Source organism: Taudactylus pleione, unplaced genomic scaffold (assembly GCF_031769625.1).
Source record: "Taudactylus pleione unplaced genomic scaffold, aTauple2 ptg000497l, whole genome shotgun sequence".
NCBI lineage: Eukaryota > Metazoa > Chordata > Amphibia > Anura > Myobatrachidae > Taudactylus > Taudactylus pleione.
The window spans coordinates 648347-666057 of NW_028284899.1; the positions used below are offsets into that span (position 1 = coordinate 648347).

Here is a 17711-nt window from a genome sequence, read left to right on the forward strand (position 1 = left end):
GGCTGATTTACCCAAATCTGACAGGACTTTGCCAGGTCCGAATTCGCCGGGTCCCGTTTTGGCCGATTTTTTATTGAATAGGGGGATACTTTTTCGCATGGAAAACCTGCGATGTCAGTGAAAAGTCCGGCATGCGAAAAGTACGGGACTTCTCACAGCTAATGGAATATGGCCCCATGTGGCAATGCAAGAGATGCAAATGTATTTGTTATTTACATGCAGGGAAAATACGGATTGCTTTTGCATGTAGCCATCGAATACTGGGCAGCTTTGTTTTTACACTGCAAATGAGCATTAAGGGCCTGATTCAGAGATGTACACAAACCCGATGGTTTGCATACATCTCCGATGGTGGGAGGACTGCGCATGCTGAGGATCTGCTCATGTGCAGAAGGAGTCCTGCCAGAGCGCTCGCAGTGCCTCTAAGACGCAGCCTGAATGACAGGGTGTGGCCATTTGGTGGTGATGAGGTGGTGGTAACCGGGTCTGTTTTACAAAACGGGGGCGTGTCGCTCCAGGTTTTGTAGGAGTGCCGTGGTCAGGTACTGCATCTTCCGTCGCAGATTTCCTGGCCTCGGCTGAGCAGTTCTGGCGGCCAATCTGAGCAAGCTTAGGCGTACTCAGATGACCGATGGTGATCCGAAGCTGCGTCTTTGGATGCAGCACTGGTATCTGCGATCCCTTGAGTAGGCGCCTTTTGTCCTCAGACTCACCCCATAAGCTAGGACACGCCACGTTCCAAGTCCAAATCTCTCTTTTTAAATTAGCCCCACCTGCAGTGTAACATGGTTTTACCAAGGCGCAATTTGCTTATTGCACCTAACTGAATCCGGCCTTGAATATGCCCGGTCTTCAAAGTCAATGTCCTAAGTTGTCTGTGGTGTAAGTAAACAGTCCTGGTACTAGCCACCCTCAGCATGGTACAGCAGACCCTGTGTTTAACTGGTGATGTCTCAAATTGTTTATGAATAATAAAAGTTGGACATTTCTTTAATCCTAGAACTTTCCCAAGTCTGTATTCTTTACAAAATGTTATAAAAGACATGTCATGTTTATACGGTGATTTAGTGGGCAATACGCCTTTTAAAACTATAAAAGTAGAACCTAGCCATACCTTTAAAAGCAATATCCACATACTGTACATTAATACAGTAGGGATACCATGGTGATCTTACCTGTAGTGGTAGCACGCGTGCTATATGTACACATATACAACACATCTAGCCTGCAGCAATGTTTTGTTCTGATGTACACAAGGAAAGGGGCTTAAACACAGCTGCTGCAGGAAACATTCTTGCAAACACCCCAAGCGCACTGTTCAGATTTCTGGGAGGCATGTCTGAATACTTTCAGGGGTTAACACACACACACAAATAAATAGCCCCCAAAAATAAAAAAAAGTGGGCAGAAAAGATAGATAAGACATAGTAATGAACAGCTACTAGTGTACGAAGAAGTGACTAACATCTGTATGTTCTACCTAGAAACAAGTAACACATAACGCGTGTAACACAAACGTACACTAAATAAATCCAAGAAGGCACACGGAAACTTGAGAAGTGTCATCTGATCTTTATTTAATTTAGTATTTGCACAGAAACTGAATACAAGCGAGAGAAAAAAAAAAAAAAAGGTGAGAGACGCACAGTGAGAGGTAGAGTGATGGGAGAGAAATGAAAAATATACATATACATATATATATATTTATATACGGGGCAGTACTGACAGAGCAAACCCTCAATTGTACACCCAAAAATTATACCAGAGGTCTGACAAAATTGAACCCTCCCTCCCGAAACTTCCTCTTCCCCTATCCCACAAAAAGAGGGGAAAAAAAAAATAAACAAACATAACAAACAGGAAAAATGTATTCACACAACAAACCCCCACCCCCCCAAAAAAAAAAATCACAGAGAAGAACTCAAAACATAAGGCAGACAGCACCCCCACAAACCCTAGTGCTCGAGGTGGGGGCTGTGAGATGGTTCGGAGACCTGGTGAGAGTGTTCTAAAGGAACAATGCTCTGCAGACTGACAAACAGCCAAATAAAGTAACGCGTCCTGCATACCATCACCTGGTGAAATCAGTCCCTTGATGGTCACTGTATGTGTACAGGGGGCTTATGCCACTTCTGTACTGCGTAAGCACCGTCTTTGCAAAGCATTCCAGTAATAGCATAAGCACTACTGCTTACGTTACAGACCTAGCGAGGGTCCAATTGATTACACAACAGAAACGGAGCACCATCTTATTAGGTCATTGGGAGAGATCTGCAGAGCACTGCTCTGTCCGGAGGGGGAAGAACAAGGGTCAGTAAGGCATCGCCGAAGGTAAAGGACAGGGACAGAGAAAGTATGAGGTGGAAGAGGACTAAGAGGGGACTGAGATGTTGCCACATCCCCTTCTTCCTCAGAAGATATCGGGGCAGCCACCCCAATCCTGCTGCTCCTTAGCTTCCCAGTAAGTGCCACGGTAAAGGTGCGTCATTTCTTTGCTCACAGGATCCATCTTACGCTCGAACCACGAAGGTCTGTATGAATCCACCGGAGAATCTATGGTAAGAGACACAATGATCAGACGTGAAAAGGATGATGGCAACTAAATCAAAAAAAGAGAGTGACATTGTCATAGTTGAAGTCTGAAGGTAAAATGCAATTCTCGGGCCAGAGGTGGACACAATAATGTATCAATCTAGAGCCTGGAGGATCTTTTACAAGTCAGGTGCCAGCAGTAATTTAGCCACACTGACTACCAGGCTCCTGGATCAGCCCTAACTTAAGCAATTTCATTATAAAACTTCTGCTGACTATTACAGGCTCCAAGTCATTTTAAGACAATGTAATATTATTACAGTAAATAGCACTAATTTCAAACACAGCATCAATAAGTGTTCCTAAGACTGGGCCCCTGATATTGCTCTGAAGCCTGGTCAGATAGAGTTGCCGGGAGAGCCTCTTCATCTACACATGTGGTTCTTCTCATTCCCCTCTTACCGTCTTCCCCTGCTCTCTCTCGCTCGGCTTCTCTCCTCCGTCTCGCGATCCTTTGCTTCTCCTCGAGTCTCTGTTTCTCATTGTTGGCTTCATCCCAGCTGCCATTCTCCATCAACCTCTGGTCTGGCCGCAGCCGGCTGTCTGTGGGGGCGACCCCCTCCTCAGGGGCGTTCAGAGTCAATGCCAGCTCAGAGAAGTAATACATGTACTCTGCATTTTTCCTGCAAGTTAAACATGAAAAGAAAGCAATAAAAAAAACAAAAACATTGACAAGTGCAGCTGGAGATAAGACAGAACATGGGTCTAAGAAGGAATTATAGAAGAGACAGACAGACATACGGTAGGGGGTGTCTTCTCCACAGCAAAGTCTTGCTCTCTGGAGCCCTATCTCCACCATTCTCGAAGCCAATACCCGACGGGGGCAAAGGAGCACACTCCATCCGCTCATCCCATGTCCCCATTAACGTATAGTGTAAGCGGCCACTTGCATCTATGACCTCAGCCGTCACCTACAAAAAAAGCACTGTTAGCCGAGGCCCATGTGTGCCTATTAAGATGCAGAAGATGGTCACAGACTTACCTTGCGGGCCACGTCCCGAGAAAAGTAACTGTAAGGGGCAAACTTCAGTTTACACTTATCCCCGGTCTTGTGATTGACAATTTCTATCTCTCCTGACTGCCAAGAGAAGAGAACAGAGAGCAATTATATAGGATAATTGCAATGGCAGTGTGCAAAGTTAATAAACTCTGCCTAAACATTTCCTTTACATTAAAACAATAATAATTATTTAACTTACATGGGGGGGGGGGGGGGAGCATTTGTCTCCGACCAGCAGGTTCCCAGATGTCTGTAAGGTCCAGCAACACACTGAATGTCAGTCTCAAACATGGTGCAGCGTAGCCACTGCTATCAAAGTTTCCTATTTGTGTAAGAGTCGCTGGAATTTACAGACACTGCGATAACGCACTTGGTGGGACCTCCGAGATAAGTGATATTATGTTACTGCTTAACTTTATAAACTCCACACATGACTCCTCAGTTTTGGGTGCAATTATCCTTTCAATTAAAAATTGCTATTTACCTCCAAAAAACTCGTATTCATATTTATTTTAAAAATAACAAAAAAATAAAAAAAGTCTATTCAATTATCAGTTGCAACAGAGCAGTGATATACTGAAATATAAATCTAATATCATCCATTACACTTCTGCACAACGATTAAAATATGGTAGATAATGAAAAACATTGTTTAAAAAAAAAAAAAAAAAGACAGTCTAAGGCAGTAGGAAGCCCATGGATACTTATAAACGTATTGCGGTCACAATACAATGCTGTAGGACAATTAGGATTATGAACTAAAATAATGGTAAACGTTCACCAGCCATAGATAATCATTACAATGAAACAAATTTAAAGTGTCAGACATCTAATTAGTTCTGTACTTTAATGTTTCAATATCATTTTTCTAGACTACTGACATGGTTTTTCACTGAAGTATTCAATACAACCAATACTGTATGGGCTACAAAAAGAATATTTGTATTTTTTGTTGAATCTATTCTTAGAGGCTGTTGGATAGCACAGAAAATACCTCTAGTAATCAAGGGAATAAAAAAAATAAAATAAAAAAAGAACAGACTCCTTTTCAGATTACAAGGAGCCCAGTAAGCAGAGTAAAACAGAGCTCATGCAATTTTGGGTGTGCTTGTCTGGAGAAAGGGACTGAAGTACAAAGCAGCATAGAGACACAGTCGGTATTCAACACGGTTAATACTCATCACTACGACTGTAATATACTACAGAGCCTTCTTGTTAAAAACAGCAATGGCTTTTTATAAATTTAATAAAATAAAAAATTAAAAGACAATGGGAAATAGTGACTATTTTTTTTAATTTTACAACCTTGTGGATAACATTTGATGGTGCACTATAGAATACCAAGATATCCTTGCTGTAACTAGTGGCAATAGCTTTATAACACAATAAAATCCCCCATGTGTAAAAGTGCTGGTGTGAATTGCTAGGGTCATCTGTGACTGTCTATAGCTCCGCCCACTTATATGCAAAATCAGTATGGTGTTCCCTCTCTGCTCACTGGGACTGCTGTTAGAAGAAGCAGCTGGGAGAGCTAAACAATTCTTTAATGCGCATCCTGGTGTGTGCCCTGTAACGCCTCTACTTTCGTCCGTACAATCAGTGGACTGTTATTTAGTGCAGTATGTGACAATAGGTATGGCGGAGTGTGTGGAAATAGGTGATGTGAGTAGTATGTGGCTTATTTGGTATGTGGCTTGCATCATTTAATGAAGTGTATTTAGCAGTAGCAGATAATTTTTAGTCCGTGGAATTAGCATGTGGTGGTGTTACCGTGTGTAAAAAGGAGAGTTATGGTAAAACTTACCCTTGTTAACTCTCTTTCTTCGAAGTCGATAGGGTCCACAGGGGAGACAATAGGGTGTAGATGGGACCTGGGAGGACAGGATGATAGGAGAACCCTACACCTGAAGGAAGCATCCTGAGTGGCAAATGTATCAAAGGCATAAAACCTAAGAAAAGGTGTGGTCAGAAGACCACGTGGCTGCCTTGCATAGCTGTTCAGCAGAGGCGCCACGCCGCTATGCCCACGAGGGACCCACAGAGCGAGTAGAATGAGCAGAGACTGTTGTCGATACAGGAAGGGCAGTCTGCATGTAAACCTGTGAGATAGTCATGCGAATCCACCTGGCCAAAGTCTGTCTGTTAGCTGGCCATCCCTTCTAGTGGAATCCATATAGGACAAAGAGGGAGTCAGATTTTCTGATCTTTAAAGCACGGACCACATCCAAAAGAGGCCTCATCTGCCGAGAGGTCTGGTGATTGGAAAACTGGAACCACAATTTCCTAATTTAGGTGGAAATGAAAAACCCAGAAGCCTGGGCGTGTTAAAAAAACAAAAAACAGCCCTGTGCTGATGAAATATCAAAAAGACATGAAAGCGGCCCTAAAATCAGATACCCTACGGGCAGATGCTAAAGCCAGAAGAAACAGAGTAAGCCATTTAATATCCATCTGGCTAGGTCCAGATGTAGACATGGACCCTGAGACAACAAGTCTACTCGTAGAGGAAGTTGAAGAGGAATGTCTATGGAGAGACTCTGAAGATCGGAATTCCAATGGCGTCTGGTCCAAGTCTGATCAATTAACAGGACTGTGCCCCCCTCCTGTCTGAACTTTTGAAGCACTCGAGGAAGCAGGGATATTGGAGGGAAGAGATGTTCCAAATGGAAGTTCCATTTCACCGACAATGCGTCAATGAAGGATGCGTGATCCCTTGTACTTGCTCTAAAAACTGGAAGTTTGTTTTTGTATCTTGAGGCCATGAGATCCACGTCCGATAGACCCCATTTGTCCCCCAGAAGCTGAAAGACTTCTGGATGTAGAGACCATTATCCTGCATGCACGTCGTGACGGCTGAGGAAATCCGCTGTCCAATTGAGAATCCCCAGGATGAACACTGCGGAGATAGCTGGGAGACTGCTTTCGGCCAATGTGAGAATGCGGGACACTTCTCTCATTGCTAACTGACTTCGAGTGCCCCCTTGGCGAATGAGGTAGTCCACTGCCGTGGCGTTGTCGGACTGTACTTGTACTGGCCTGTTCTTCAGAATATCCTTAGCCAGAGTGAGAGCTCTTTAGATGGCTCGAAGTTCCAGGACGTTGATTGGCAACACTGCCTCGACTGTGGTCCATCGGCCCTGGAAGGAGTGCTGGCCGGTTACTGCGTCCCACCCCCAGAGGCTTGCATTCGTGGTGAGGAGAGCCCATTCCGGGACCCCTTAGGGACGACCCTTGTCCAAATGTGATATCTGTAGCCGCCAGGCTAGAGACAGGCGAACCTCTAGGGGGAGGCTCATCATCTGGAATCTGAGCAGGTGTCAGTGAAGACTTTTTCCAGTTGATCAGCCAATCGTGCATTTGTAGAAAGGCAATGGTTACCTGTAAATGGCAGTGAAGAATCTCCGGGGAGCTGGCCAACAGCAAAAGATCTTTCAAGTATGGGAGTAGTCTGATCCCTTGATGACAGAGATGCCATGACCTTTGGTTTTCCATGAGGTCGAAAGGGTGATGTCCGAGGCTTTGTGTTCTATGCAGAGGATAGGAATGCTGTCTTGGAAGCTGCCAAGGTAGGCACAATTTTATCTAATTCTGGGCCAAACAGGATATCTTCAGAATAAGTCAGAGATTCCAGAGCCTTCTTAGAATCAGAATCTGCTTTGCAGGAACGGAGCCAGACAATACGGCAGGCCACTACCAAAGTAGCTGATATCCTGGAGGTTAGAAGAGCCGTATCCATAGCTGCTTCACCTAAATAGGAGGCTGCATCTCTAATGTGAGATATGTAGGACAGCTGTTCCCTCGAAGCATCAGAGGGAAATGTATCTTCCAGGGCTTCTGCCCAACTCTCAATGGCTTTTGCCACCCAGGAAGTAGCCCTAGCAGGACGAGTAATAGCTCCTGTAAAAGTATATAGATTTATGACAAGCATCTATCCGTCTATCTGTAGTTTCCTACAAGGAGGTTGCAGTATGTATAGGTAAGGTAGCATTCTTGACCAAACGAGTTACATGAGAATCCACTGCTGGGAGAACTTCCCATTTAGTGCAATCAGTGGCGGGGAGAGGGTAAAAGGAACTTAAATGTTTTAGTACCTGAAACCTTTTACCTGGCATATTCCATGCCTCGCTCATGTGATCAGATAGCTGGTGAGAGTGAGGAAACTCTGGTAATACTACTTTTTGTCATTTAAACAGTGGCTGTTTTGTCTTAGGAGCGGGTTCCACCTTTTCTATTTGTAGAATAGACTTAACAGCTCTCACCAATGCAGGTATATTTAATTTAGAGGGTGGCTCCTCGTCTCCTGATAAGGAGTCAGAGTGAGAGAGGCCTGCGTCTTCTGCCTCCCCAGAGGATAGATCAGAATCAGATGACTGGATAAACTGGGTAAAACAGCACGCTTAGTAGGTTTACTAGGGAAAGGCTTCTTTTTTCGCAGCAGTTGCTGAAAAAAATAAGAGTTACGGTAGACTTACCATTGATAACTCTTCAAGGTCCATAGGATCCACAGGGATACCATGGAGGTAATGTGGTTGGAGAGATCGAGTCATTAAAAACAGTTAAAGCTTTCAGCTCCCAGGATGCCTCAGGTCCTCCTCCATATATACCCCGCCCCCAGCCACAGGCCTTCAATTTTGTAAACAAGCCTCAAGGCAGGAGAAAGACAGAGAAGAAGGAAGAACAATCGTACACCAGAAATACTCCTCACACAAGATGAGGGAATCCGTAACCGTAAGAAAAAATACCTAATGCAGCCAGGTGCGTCAGAATGGGTGCCCTGTGGAGTTCGAAGAAAGAGAGTTATCAATGGTAAGTCTACCATAACTCTATGGTAGACTAGGCGAGCTCAGGGAGGACAGAAACCTCCCGTGGAGCAGAAGGGCTTCATGGAGCTATGGACTTCAGGGTCCATAGGGATCCACAGGGATACCATAAGTATGTCCTAAAGCAGTTCCCCTAAGGATGGGGGACGCTCCTGAGCAGAAAGGAGAACTTGTCGCCCAAAGAAGCATCCTGAGAGGCAAAAGTATCAAAGGCGTAGAACCTAAGAAAAGTGTGGACAGAAGACCACATGGCTGCCTTGCACAATTGTTCAGCAGGGGCACCACAACTAAAAGCCCACGATGGACCTACAGACCGGGTAGAATGTGCTGTCACCGTGTTAGGGACACAGATCAGCCTGTGTGTACACCTGAGAGACAGTCATACGTAACCATCTAGCCAAGGTCTGTTTGTTAGCTGGCCATCCTCGTTTATGAAAACCATATAATACAAAAAGAGCATCTGATTTTCTAACAGAGTTTGTACGCTCCACATAGATACTGAGAGCACAAACTACATTTAGGGAGGCTTTACCTACAGAGAGGTCTGGAGCCTGAAAAGCTGGAACTACAATTTCTTAATTTACATGAAAATGGGACGTACGAAGAACAGCTCTATCCAGGTGAAAAATAAAAAATTAGAAACGACAAGAGAGTGCTGCCAAATCAGAATGACTGCGTGCAGAAAAGATAGTGAGGAGAAAAAGTGTCTACGCTGTCAACCATTTCAAGTCTACAGAATCCAGAGGTTCAAATGGGGGAGCTTGTAGCCCCTTAAGAACCAAAGACAGATCCCACGGTGCTAGTGGTGGGACAAAAGGAGGTTGAACTCGCAGAACTCCCTGAAAAAAAAGTCTAACATCTGGAAATGAAGAAATCTCTCTCTGGAACCAGACTGACCATGCAGAAACCTGTATTCTCAAAGTGACCAGGCGGAAACCAAGGTCTAACCCAGCCTGGAGAAAAGCCAGTACCCGGGAAATCCTAAACACCTTTGGGTCATACTTCCTGTGGGAACACCATTGACCAAAAGAACGCCAAACCCTGTAATAGATGCGGGCAGAGGCAGGTTTCCGTGCTCTAAGCATTGTTTGAATCACAGAGCTGGAGAAACCTTTGGCTTTCAAGATGGAAGATTCAAGAGCCACGCCGTCAAAGCCAGACGAGGTAGATCCGGTTGCCACCAGGGACCCTGCGTTAACAGATCCTGCCATAGAGGAAGAGGATACGGACTGTCTATGGATAGATTTTGTATGTCGGTGACCCAATGACGTCTGGGCCAAGCCGAGCCACTAGTATTATTGTTCTGCCTTCCTGCTTGAATTTCCTGAGCTCTCTTGGAAGGAGGGAAATTGGAGGAAAGAGATACCCCAGCTTGAAGTCCCATCTTACTGCCAGTGCGTCCGCGAATGCTGCTGATGGGTCTATGTACCTTGACCCATACCTGGGGACCTTGTGGTTGTGATGTGATGCTATGAGGTCTATGTCCGGTAGAACCAATTTGTTCACCAAGAGCTGAAACACTCCCAGGTGGAGAGACCACTCTCCAGCGTGTATGTCCCAACGACTTAGGAAGTCTGCTTTCCAATTGAGGACTACCGGTATGAATATTGCCGAGACGCCTGGAAGATGACGTTCTGCCCAAATCAGAACCCTTGTCACTTCCTTCATGGTTGCACGACTTTGTGCGCCTCCCTGATGATTGAGACAGGCTACAGTAGTTGCATTGTCGGATTGGATCTGGACCGGCTTGCCTTGGAGCAGGTCCTGTGCCATGAGAAGTGCTTTGTATACTGCTTGCAGTTCCGGAATATTTATTGGCAGATGACTTTCCTGATTTGTCCATCTTCCCTGAAAGGTGGGAAGATGGACAAATCTGGGTTACTGGGTTACCCCATGCCTCTTCCATAAGCTCAGTGAGCTGCTCGGATTTAGGAGGCTTCGTTTTAGCCACCTTCCGGTATTTAAACACTGGAGCCTTCTTACTAGGAGCTGGTTCATCATCCTGTATATCTAGGATTGATTTACCTCACTCAAAGAAGGAACATCCACTGTGGACAGATGGTCCTCCTCTCCCGAGCTAGACCCTGGAGAAGAAATCCATATGCTGAACAGAACGATAAAAAGATAACTTTCGCTTAGAAGCCTTAGTAACTACCGGTCTTCTTGCAACAGCTGACTGATCCATACTCTGACTTGAGTGGGCATAAGCATCCATCCAGGAAGGATGTATAAAAGGTGCAAACATAGCATGCTGTAGATGGGGTGTCCAAGGATTGGAGTAGCCATACGATCCACAAACTGCTTCATAACCTGAGACACAGGGAGGACACCCAAGATAGCTCTTGTACAGGGACTGGTATACTGGACTGGTGAGGTGGTTCTTTATAAACAGACAGCACACATACCATCCTTTATAAAAGTCCTGAGAGGACAAGCCCGCCAAACAGGCTTTACATGAAACCAGCACAGGGTACTCCCCCTCCTGATTCCCCTTACCTTGTGACATATCAATTATAAAGGTAACAATGCAATGTAATGTGACAACCTTCACAAATAACAAATAAATGTGAAGAATAAAGCAAAACCCCACATACCCGCCTGCAACAAAGGGATGAGCAGAAAAACAGAGATAGTTATAACTGGCAGTCAGATATAAAAGGCAGTATAAACACACCAGCTAGCAAACTGTCACATACAATGCATATGTAAAATAAGTTTGGTGGGGTATAGGAGGAAGGACCGGAGCATCGTGGGATTGAAAAGCTTTGCTGTTGGTGTCCTCCAGGTCCCACCTACACCCCATTGTCTCCCCTGTGGAGCCCTATGGACCCTGAATAAGAAAGTAGTATAGTGTAGTAATGAGAATACATACCTCCAACCAGTCCCAATAGCACATTCATCCCAATTTGTGGTAAGTGAGGATACATTTCCCCAGCCGCATGCAGTGGAGGCAACTATCTCCAGTGCATGCAGCCATGCAGGGGTCATTTTGTAGGAGGGGTTGGTGGATGGAGGTGAGTGCTAACCACACCCACCTGCTATGTAGCCACACCCACTATTACACATCCACACCCTAGCATTGGTGTTTGTGTCATGTAATGTAGTCTTCTCAATAAAAATACAAAATCCCTTCAGTAAAAAGAAACAAACAAACAATACTATACTATACTATACTATACTGTACCATTCTTAAAAATACAAGTACAGCTTCAGCAAAATGCAAGACCCCTGCTCAATGTGGGTGGCAGTGAAAGGGAGACTGTAATGAGGTTGGCAACAATAGGTATGAGAGGGGGCAAACAGTGTGGAAATAAAAGGGACAAGCAGGCTGGGCATAAGCAGGAAAGGAGGCGACTTTATATACAATATAGTGTAAAAGTTTTCCTTGGAAGCCCTAGGAACAAACATGGAAACCCCCCTTCCCCATTAGAAATCCTGCATCTGCCCCTGAAAACAGTGACAAAACTTGACTGCATGAATGGAGGGAGCAGTGGCTTCAATACAAGCAAGAAGAGAAACCACCTTCAGAGACCGTCTCACCTGGTCAATCCATAGTTTTCCTACGATGATGTTGTGAACAGTTGTGGTCACTTTCTTCCATGTGTAATGGTTCCCAGAGTTGTGAAATATACAGTGTATGGTACCTAGGAGGAGAGAGAACCAGAAATCACAGTCAGTTACTGATAGTAAAGCCTCTAACCCCACAAACTGCTCCTCCATGTCTCCAGTACAATGCAGGTCCTCACCGAGGGGCATGATGGACAGATATTTCCCCCTGAACTTGCTAGTGATCTTAATTTCCTGCCGCAGGGTCCAACCATTACGGGATTCAGCATGGTGGGCTGCTGCAGGGGGGTGGTGGCTGACCTGGGTGTAAAACAATCCAAATTATTACTAATTTTTACCTCCAAAAGGTTACTAGACACAAGCCATGCTCTCCCCGTAATCCCTTATACACAAGAACATTACATAGGATAAATTCCGGGTCACTCTGTTGGGTCTGTGTGTATTTTTGCAAACAGTTTTTCCTGGGTTTGGTACGCAACACCATGAAGCACAATGCAAACAATGTATTTGTCAGCAGCATAATCCCGGCACCAATATGTCGAACTCGTTAAAATCCTAATAAAAGAGTTTTATCGCAGTCGGAGGTATAACAGTAAACATCTAGCTTTCACAGCACATTTACAGATATACTGCCAACAGCATTAAAGTGCTGTAATTAGCATTTTTAACATGTTCGACGTATTGGTGCCGATAGGTACACTGTCTGCTATGTGCTTGCCGACATTCTGACCACATCCTGTTGTTCTCTCACCAATTTTGCACATCGTGGACTCCCCCCACCCCCCCCCCCCTTATTCTTACAAGAGACCCAGTGACCCGTAGAGAAACTGACAGCTTCTACAGTAGCCATTATATAGGTGGGAATCAGAGTTACGCCTTAGAAAACTATAGTACAATAATAAAAATAATAGAACAGAATAAAAATAAATAGAATAAAAGAGAAAATAAAAAAGTCCATGAGATGCAATGCTAGTGACTACAGTCAGTCTTTCACTTATAGGAGTTTGATGCTACATTGCTGGAAAGTAAAACTGTAACTTTAGACCATTCACTGATGTGTGTAGAAGGAGCCCAAATGATTGTGTTGTATGGTAAGATCAGTGGTTTTCACACTCGGTCCTTAGGACCCCCCACAGGTCACGTTTTCCAGGTCACCCAGCAATTGTACAGGTGTAGTCATTAATCACTGACATTTCCCAGGTCACCCAGCAGGTGTACAGGTGTAGTAATTACTCACCGACACATTTTATAAGACCCACAGGTGGAGATAATTATCTTACTTGTGATGCTGTGAGGAGACCTGGAAAACATGCACTGTTTGGGGTCCTGAGGACCAAGTTTGAGAACCTGTGGGTTAGAGGACCAAACAGTAAAGGGCAAAATTGACAAGAGCCATTTGTGTGTTGAGATCCGGAGGTCACAGAATTTCTGCTTAATGTTCCCATTTCGTGACCAACTACAACATTATAGTATACCCATTACATGAACTCAGTCAATTATGTGTCAATATGGATGACAATGCAGTCAATCAATCCACCAACCATAAATACTGGTCACACCTAATGAATTACTGGTTGACTCAATGTTCTCAATGGTTCCTATGAATTAATAGGCTGCATTCTGTCTAATACTGGTACAACCCACAAATATAGTCTGAGTATATCATTATCACACAAGCGCTACTGTGCTCTAAGGCTGCTGCCGCCTCTCTCGTGTGTTAGTCACTTTGCACTTAAGCTATTTGCAAACACAGAGTCAGGGGATTCAAAACGCACGGATGATCAACACACACTTGCTTAAGACAGTCATGGCCGCAACCTGTAACACAAAGCTTAGCTATGAACACATTACAGACCTGCTCACACAGCGAGCGATAACCACAATCCTCCATTCGATCCAACTCAAAGGTCTCTCCCAGCAGCGGGTTGAAGGGTTTGCTGGCCCGGAAGACTGTGGTGGAGTATGAAGATACTGTAAAAGCGGCCACTAGACACAGTTGCTCAAGAGCGCTCTCGCATTGAGCCCCCCGGTCCAGCAGGGTGTAGTATTCCAGGTCCTCGGTCAGACGCTGAAGCATTGAGAGCGGCTCGTTGAAGTTCACCTAACAGTAGTGGGGTTTGAGGAACAGAAAGGATGGTGGGAATAAAAAGGAAGAAGAGAGATGCTGTGTAAATGGCAACTAGTGAAGAAACAAAATGGCTGCTTGGTTCAAAAATAGCTTGAAAATCTCCAGAATTCTTCTTCTTGTCTTTTGTTTGACTAACTCTATTACACCTTGCATGTGGACTACAAAATAAACTCACACTGAAGAGAATTAAATACTAATAGAACAAACTGTTATTCTGTACCAAACACTCTAAAAACCAGAGTGAGACATCATTAAATGGCATTACCCAGAAGCCTACACTCCTTTCAAAGATTCCTACTTTATCATACATTATCAGGCCCTGTTCTGCTGCACCGACTTACAATGTTTTGTTTGTCCTCTATTGATTTTAGGGCTTACTACATATCTCCCCACACTTACAGGCATTGGTATCTTGCTCAACTCTTTCCCAATGCAATTCTTCATAACACTCCAAAGGTTAAGGCTGTAGTTGGGTTTGTATGGGATCTTTGTGCGCCTCTCTTTCCTTGTGTCCTCTGAGTGCGGGCGCACCTAAAGTAAAGAAATTAATTGTTATTTAACCAGGCAGTGGGGTAAAGTAACCTCAAAATATTAAAATTAAATAAACAAAAAAGTTAAGAGAAGAGTGTGACGAGGGGAGTACAAACTATGGCCCTAATTCAGAGCTGCTCGCAAGCGGCCCGATGCTTAGGCACTGTGCATGCGCCGCGTCCGGCGTGCGCGAGCCCCGCCGAGCGGCTGAAGTTCAGTCGCTACGGGGCTCGCAACAAGACGGGGCGGCTGTCGATGGTGTGTGACAGCTCGCCCCGTTTTGTGGGCGGGTGAAGGGGGGGGGCTGGACACATGCAGGCATTCCCTTAGGAGGGTAGCACCTCTTCAACCTAATTATTTATAAGATTCAGGTACAATTAGAGGAGAAGGTAGTTTCCACTGGTGCGGTTATATTCCTTACATATAACCTAAGTTCCCTTAGGAACGCCTGGCATATGTAGGGAGGTATTACTGATGTCAGTAGTGGACTCAGCCATGCGGAAGCCTAGACCCTACCGTAGGGTCTCGTTGCAAGGTCGATGGTCACGATTATCGTGATGGTCTACTGGTCGCTCGCACAAGCTGTGGGTGGTCTCCCACAGCTTTGCGAGCGGCCGGAGAACAAAAAACAAAAAAAAATGCCCACAATCCCAGCGTGCGGGCAGCGAGCGACTCTGAATCAGGGCCTATGTGCAGCCTGTATAACTCACTTCTCTATATTTTCAATTACGTAACTCGGAAGGTACAATAAAGAATCCAAATGACAGAATGGCAGACATACAGCGTTATGAGGAGGATAAAGGGATTGAACTGAGGAGGAAATGGGCGTGTATTAGGGTAACATGACTCAAATACATATTAAAAAAAAAATAAAAAATCATTATTTTGAGGGGTTTTTTTAATTGCAAAGAAAATGAACTAAAAACAAATGGGTATTTTTTTTGTGTGTATGCATATACAGTACATATATCTATATCAATCACCTATAACATAACATTGATTATCTTGTTACAATAGCACCCGTCAAGGGGTCAGACATATTAGGCAGCAAGTGAACACTTGGTTTTTGAAGTTGACTTATTGAAAGCAAGAAAAATGGGCAAGCATAATGATCTGAGCGACTCTGACAAATTGTGATTACTAGGCGACTGGGTCAGAGCATCTCCAAAATGGCAGGTCCTGTGGGGTGTAACCGGTATGCGGTGGTTAGTGCCTGCCAAAAAGCAGTCCAAGGAAGGTCAACCAGAGACAGGGTCATGGGCGCCCAAGGCTCATTATTGTGTGTGGGGAGTGAAGGCTTTGCCATCTGGTCTGATCCCACAGAAGAGCTACTGCAGCACAAATTGCTGAAAAAGGTAATGCTGGCTATACTAGAAAGGTGTCAGAACACACAGCACATCGCAGTAGCCGCAGACTGGTCAGAGTGCCCATGCAGACCCCTGTCCGTTGCTGAAGCACCCACAATGGGCACATGAGCAACAGAACTGGGCCATGGAGCAATAGAAGGTGGTGACCTGATCTGATTAATCACGTTCTCTTTTACATCATATGGACGACCAGGTGCGTGTGCGTAATTTACCCAGGGAAGAGATGGCACCAGGATGCACTATGGGAAGAGGGCAAGTATGCGGAGGCACTGTGATGCTCTGGGCAATATTCTGCTGGGAAACCTTGGGTCCTGGCATTCATGTGGATGTTACTAGGACACGTACCACCTACCTAAATATTGTTGCAGCCCAAGTACGCCCCTTCATGGCAACAGAATTCCCTAATGGCAGTGGCCTCTTTCCGCAGGATAATGTGCCCTGCCACACTGCAAAAATTGTTCAGAAATGGTGTGAGGAACATGAAAAAAAAAAGTTCAAGGTGAGGACTTGGCTTCCACCAGTATTTGTAACCGGTGGGGCAAGGTAAGTGTTTTTGTTTGTAAAGCTTCACTGTGGATGGCAAATCCTCCCCAGTTTGGAGGTATATGCGGAGGACAAGGCCCACACGTAGCCTACAGTGAGGTGGTTAATAGTTTAAAAAAAAAAAAAAAAAAAAAGGTGGTAGGTCCACAAACACAATATAACAGATGCCCAGTATTTTATTTAATTTAGTTGGCAGTAAGTGTATATACGCACACACACTATACACTGAAGTGCCAAAAGTCATGGGATAGCAGTATGTACAGGTAATGGTAGGTGGCGTCACTGTACTTTGAAGTCTTGGAAATGCCCAGACCTGCATCAGGTGTAATCGGACATCTCGTCAGTCACTTTGAACAACAGCTAGGCTGCTCATAGCAAGGCGATGTGAATTTTAGGAGTTCGAAGGGGGCATGATAGTGGGTCCCCAAAGGATGGGACACTCCATTACTGAAGCTGTGCGTACAATCAACATTTCTTGATCTACGTGTGTACTGGGAAAATCTCATGGAAGGCATTACCACCATCAGTGGACAGCGCAACGTGCAAACATGGGTGCTTAATGATCGTGACCAAAATTGTCTGTGGTAACAGACAAGCGACACTGGCTCAAATCACACATTCAATGCAGGCGGTACCAGACATATATCCAGCAGGTCAGTGCAGTGTTCTTAAGCTTCCATGGGATATGGGAGCAGAAGACCCACAAGAGTGCCCCTATTAACACAATGACACCTGGGCTTGTGACGTCGCTAATTGGACCCTGGAGGACTGGCAACATCTGCCGTGGTTTGATGAGTCATGGTTCCAGTTGTTTCTGGCTTTTGGTAGGGTTTAGGTGTGGCTCAGACCCCATAAGCCCATGGACCCCAGTTGTCAACAAGGCACCGTGCAGGCTGGCGGTGGTTCCACAATGGTGTGTGAGATGTGTTCACGTGGCATGGGTTGGGTGCACCTGAACACTTCATTGACCTGTAACCGCTACATTGCATTGCTTGATGACCATTTGCAGCCCTTCATGGACTCCCCCCACAACGATGGAGTAATCCAGCAGGTTTGCCCAACATGAACCCAATTGAGCATTTTTTTAAAACACGGTGGAGGTCCATACTGCACCTACAAATATCAGGGAGCTGTGGGAAGCTATCTAGACAGCATGGGTCAGC

General features: G+C 45.0%; 1 protein-coding gene across 1 annotated transcript in view; it reads right to left on the bottom strand.

Annotated features, from left to right (window-relative positions):
- Nucleotides 1-1557: 1557 nt before the first annotated feature.
- OSBP (oxysterol binding protein) overlaps nucleotides 1558-17711 on the bottom strand; it is a 42161-nt gene continuing 26007 nt past the window's right edge. The window contains exons 7-14 of the mRNA XM_088449849.1: nucleotides 14507-14638; nucleotides 13835-14080; nucleotides 12159-12279; nucleotides 11953-12056; nucleotides 3575-3670; nucleotides 3334-3503; nucleotides 2995-3215; nucleotides 1558-2553 (exon numbers count right to left, since the gene is read on the bottom strand). Coding sequence (XP_088305975.1) covers nucleotides 2411-2553; nucleotides 2995-3215; nucleotides 3334-3503; nucleotides 3575-3670; nucleotides 11953-12056; nucleotides 12159-12279; nucleotides 13835-14080; nucleotides 14507-14638 — 1233 coding nt within the window. The 3' untranslated portion in view covers nucleotides 1558-2410. The remainder of the gene's footprint in view (nucleotides 2554-2994; nucleotides 3216-3333; nucleotides 3504-3574; nucleotides 3671-11952; nucleotides 12057-12158; nucleotides 12280-13834; nucleotides 14081-14506; nucleotides 14639-17711) is intronic.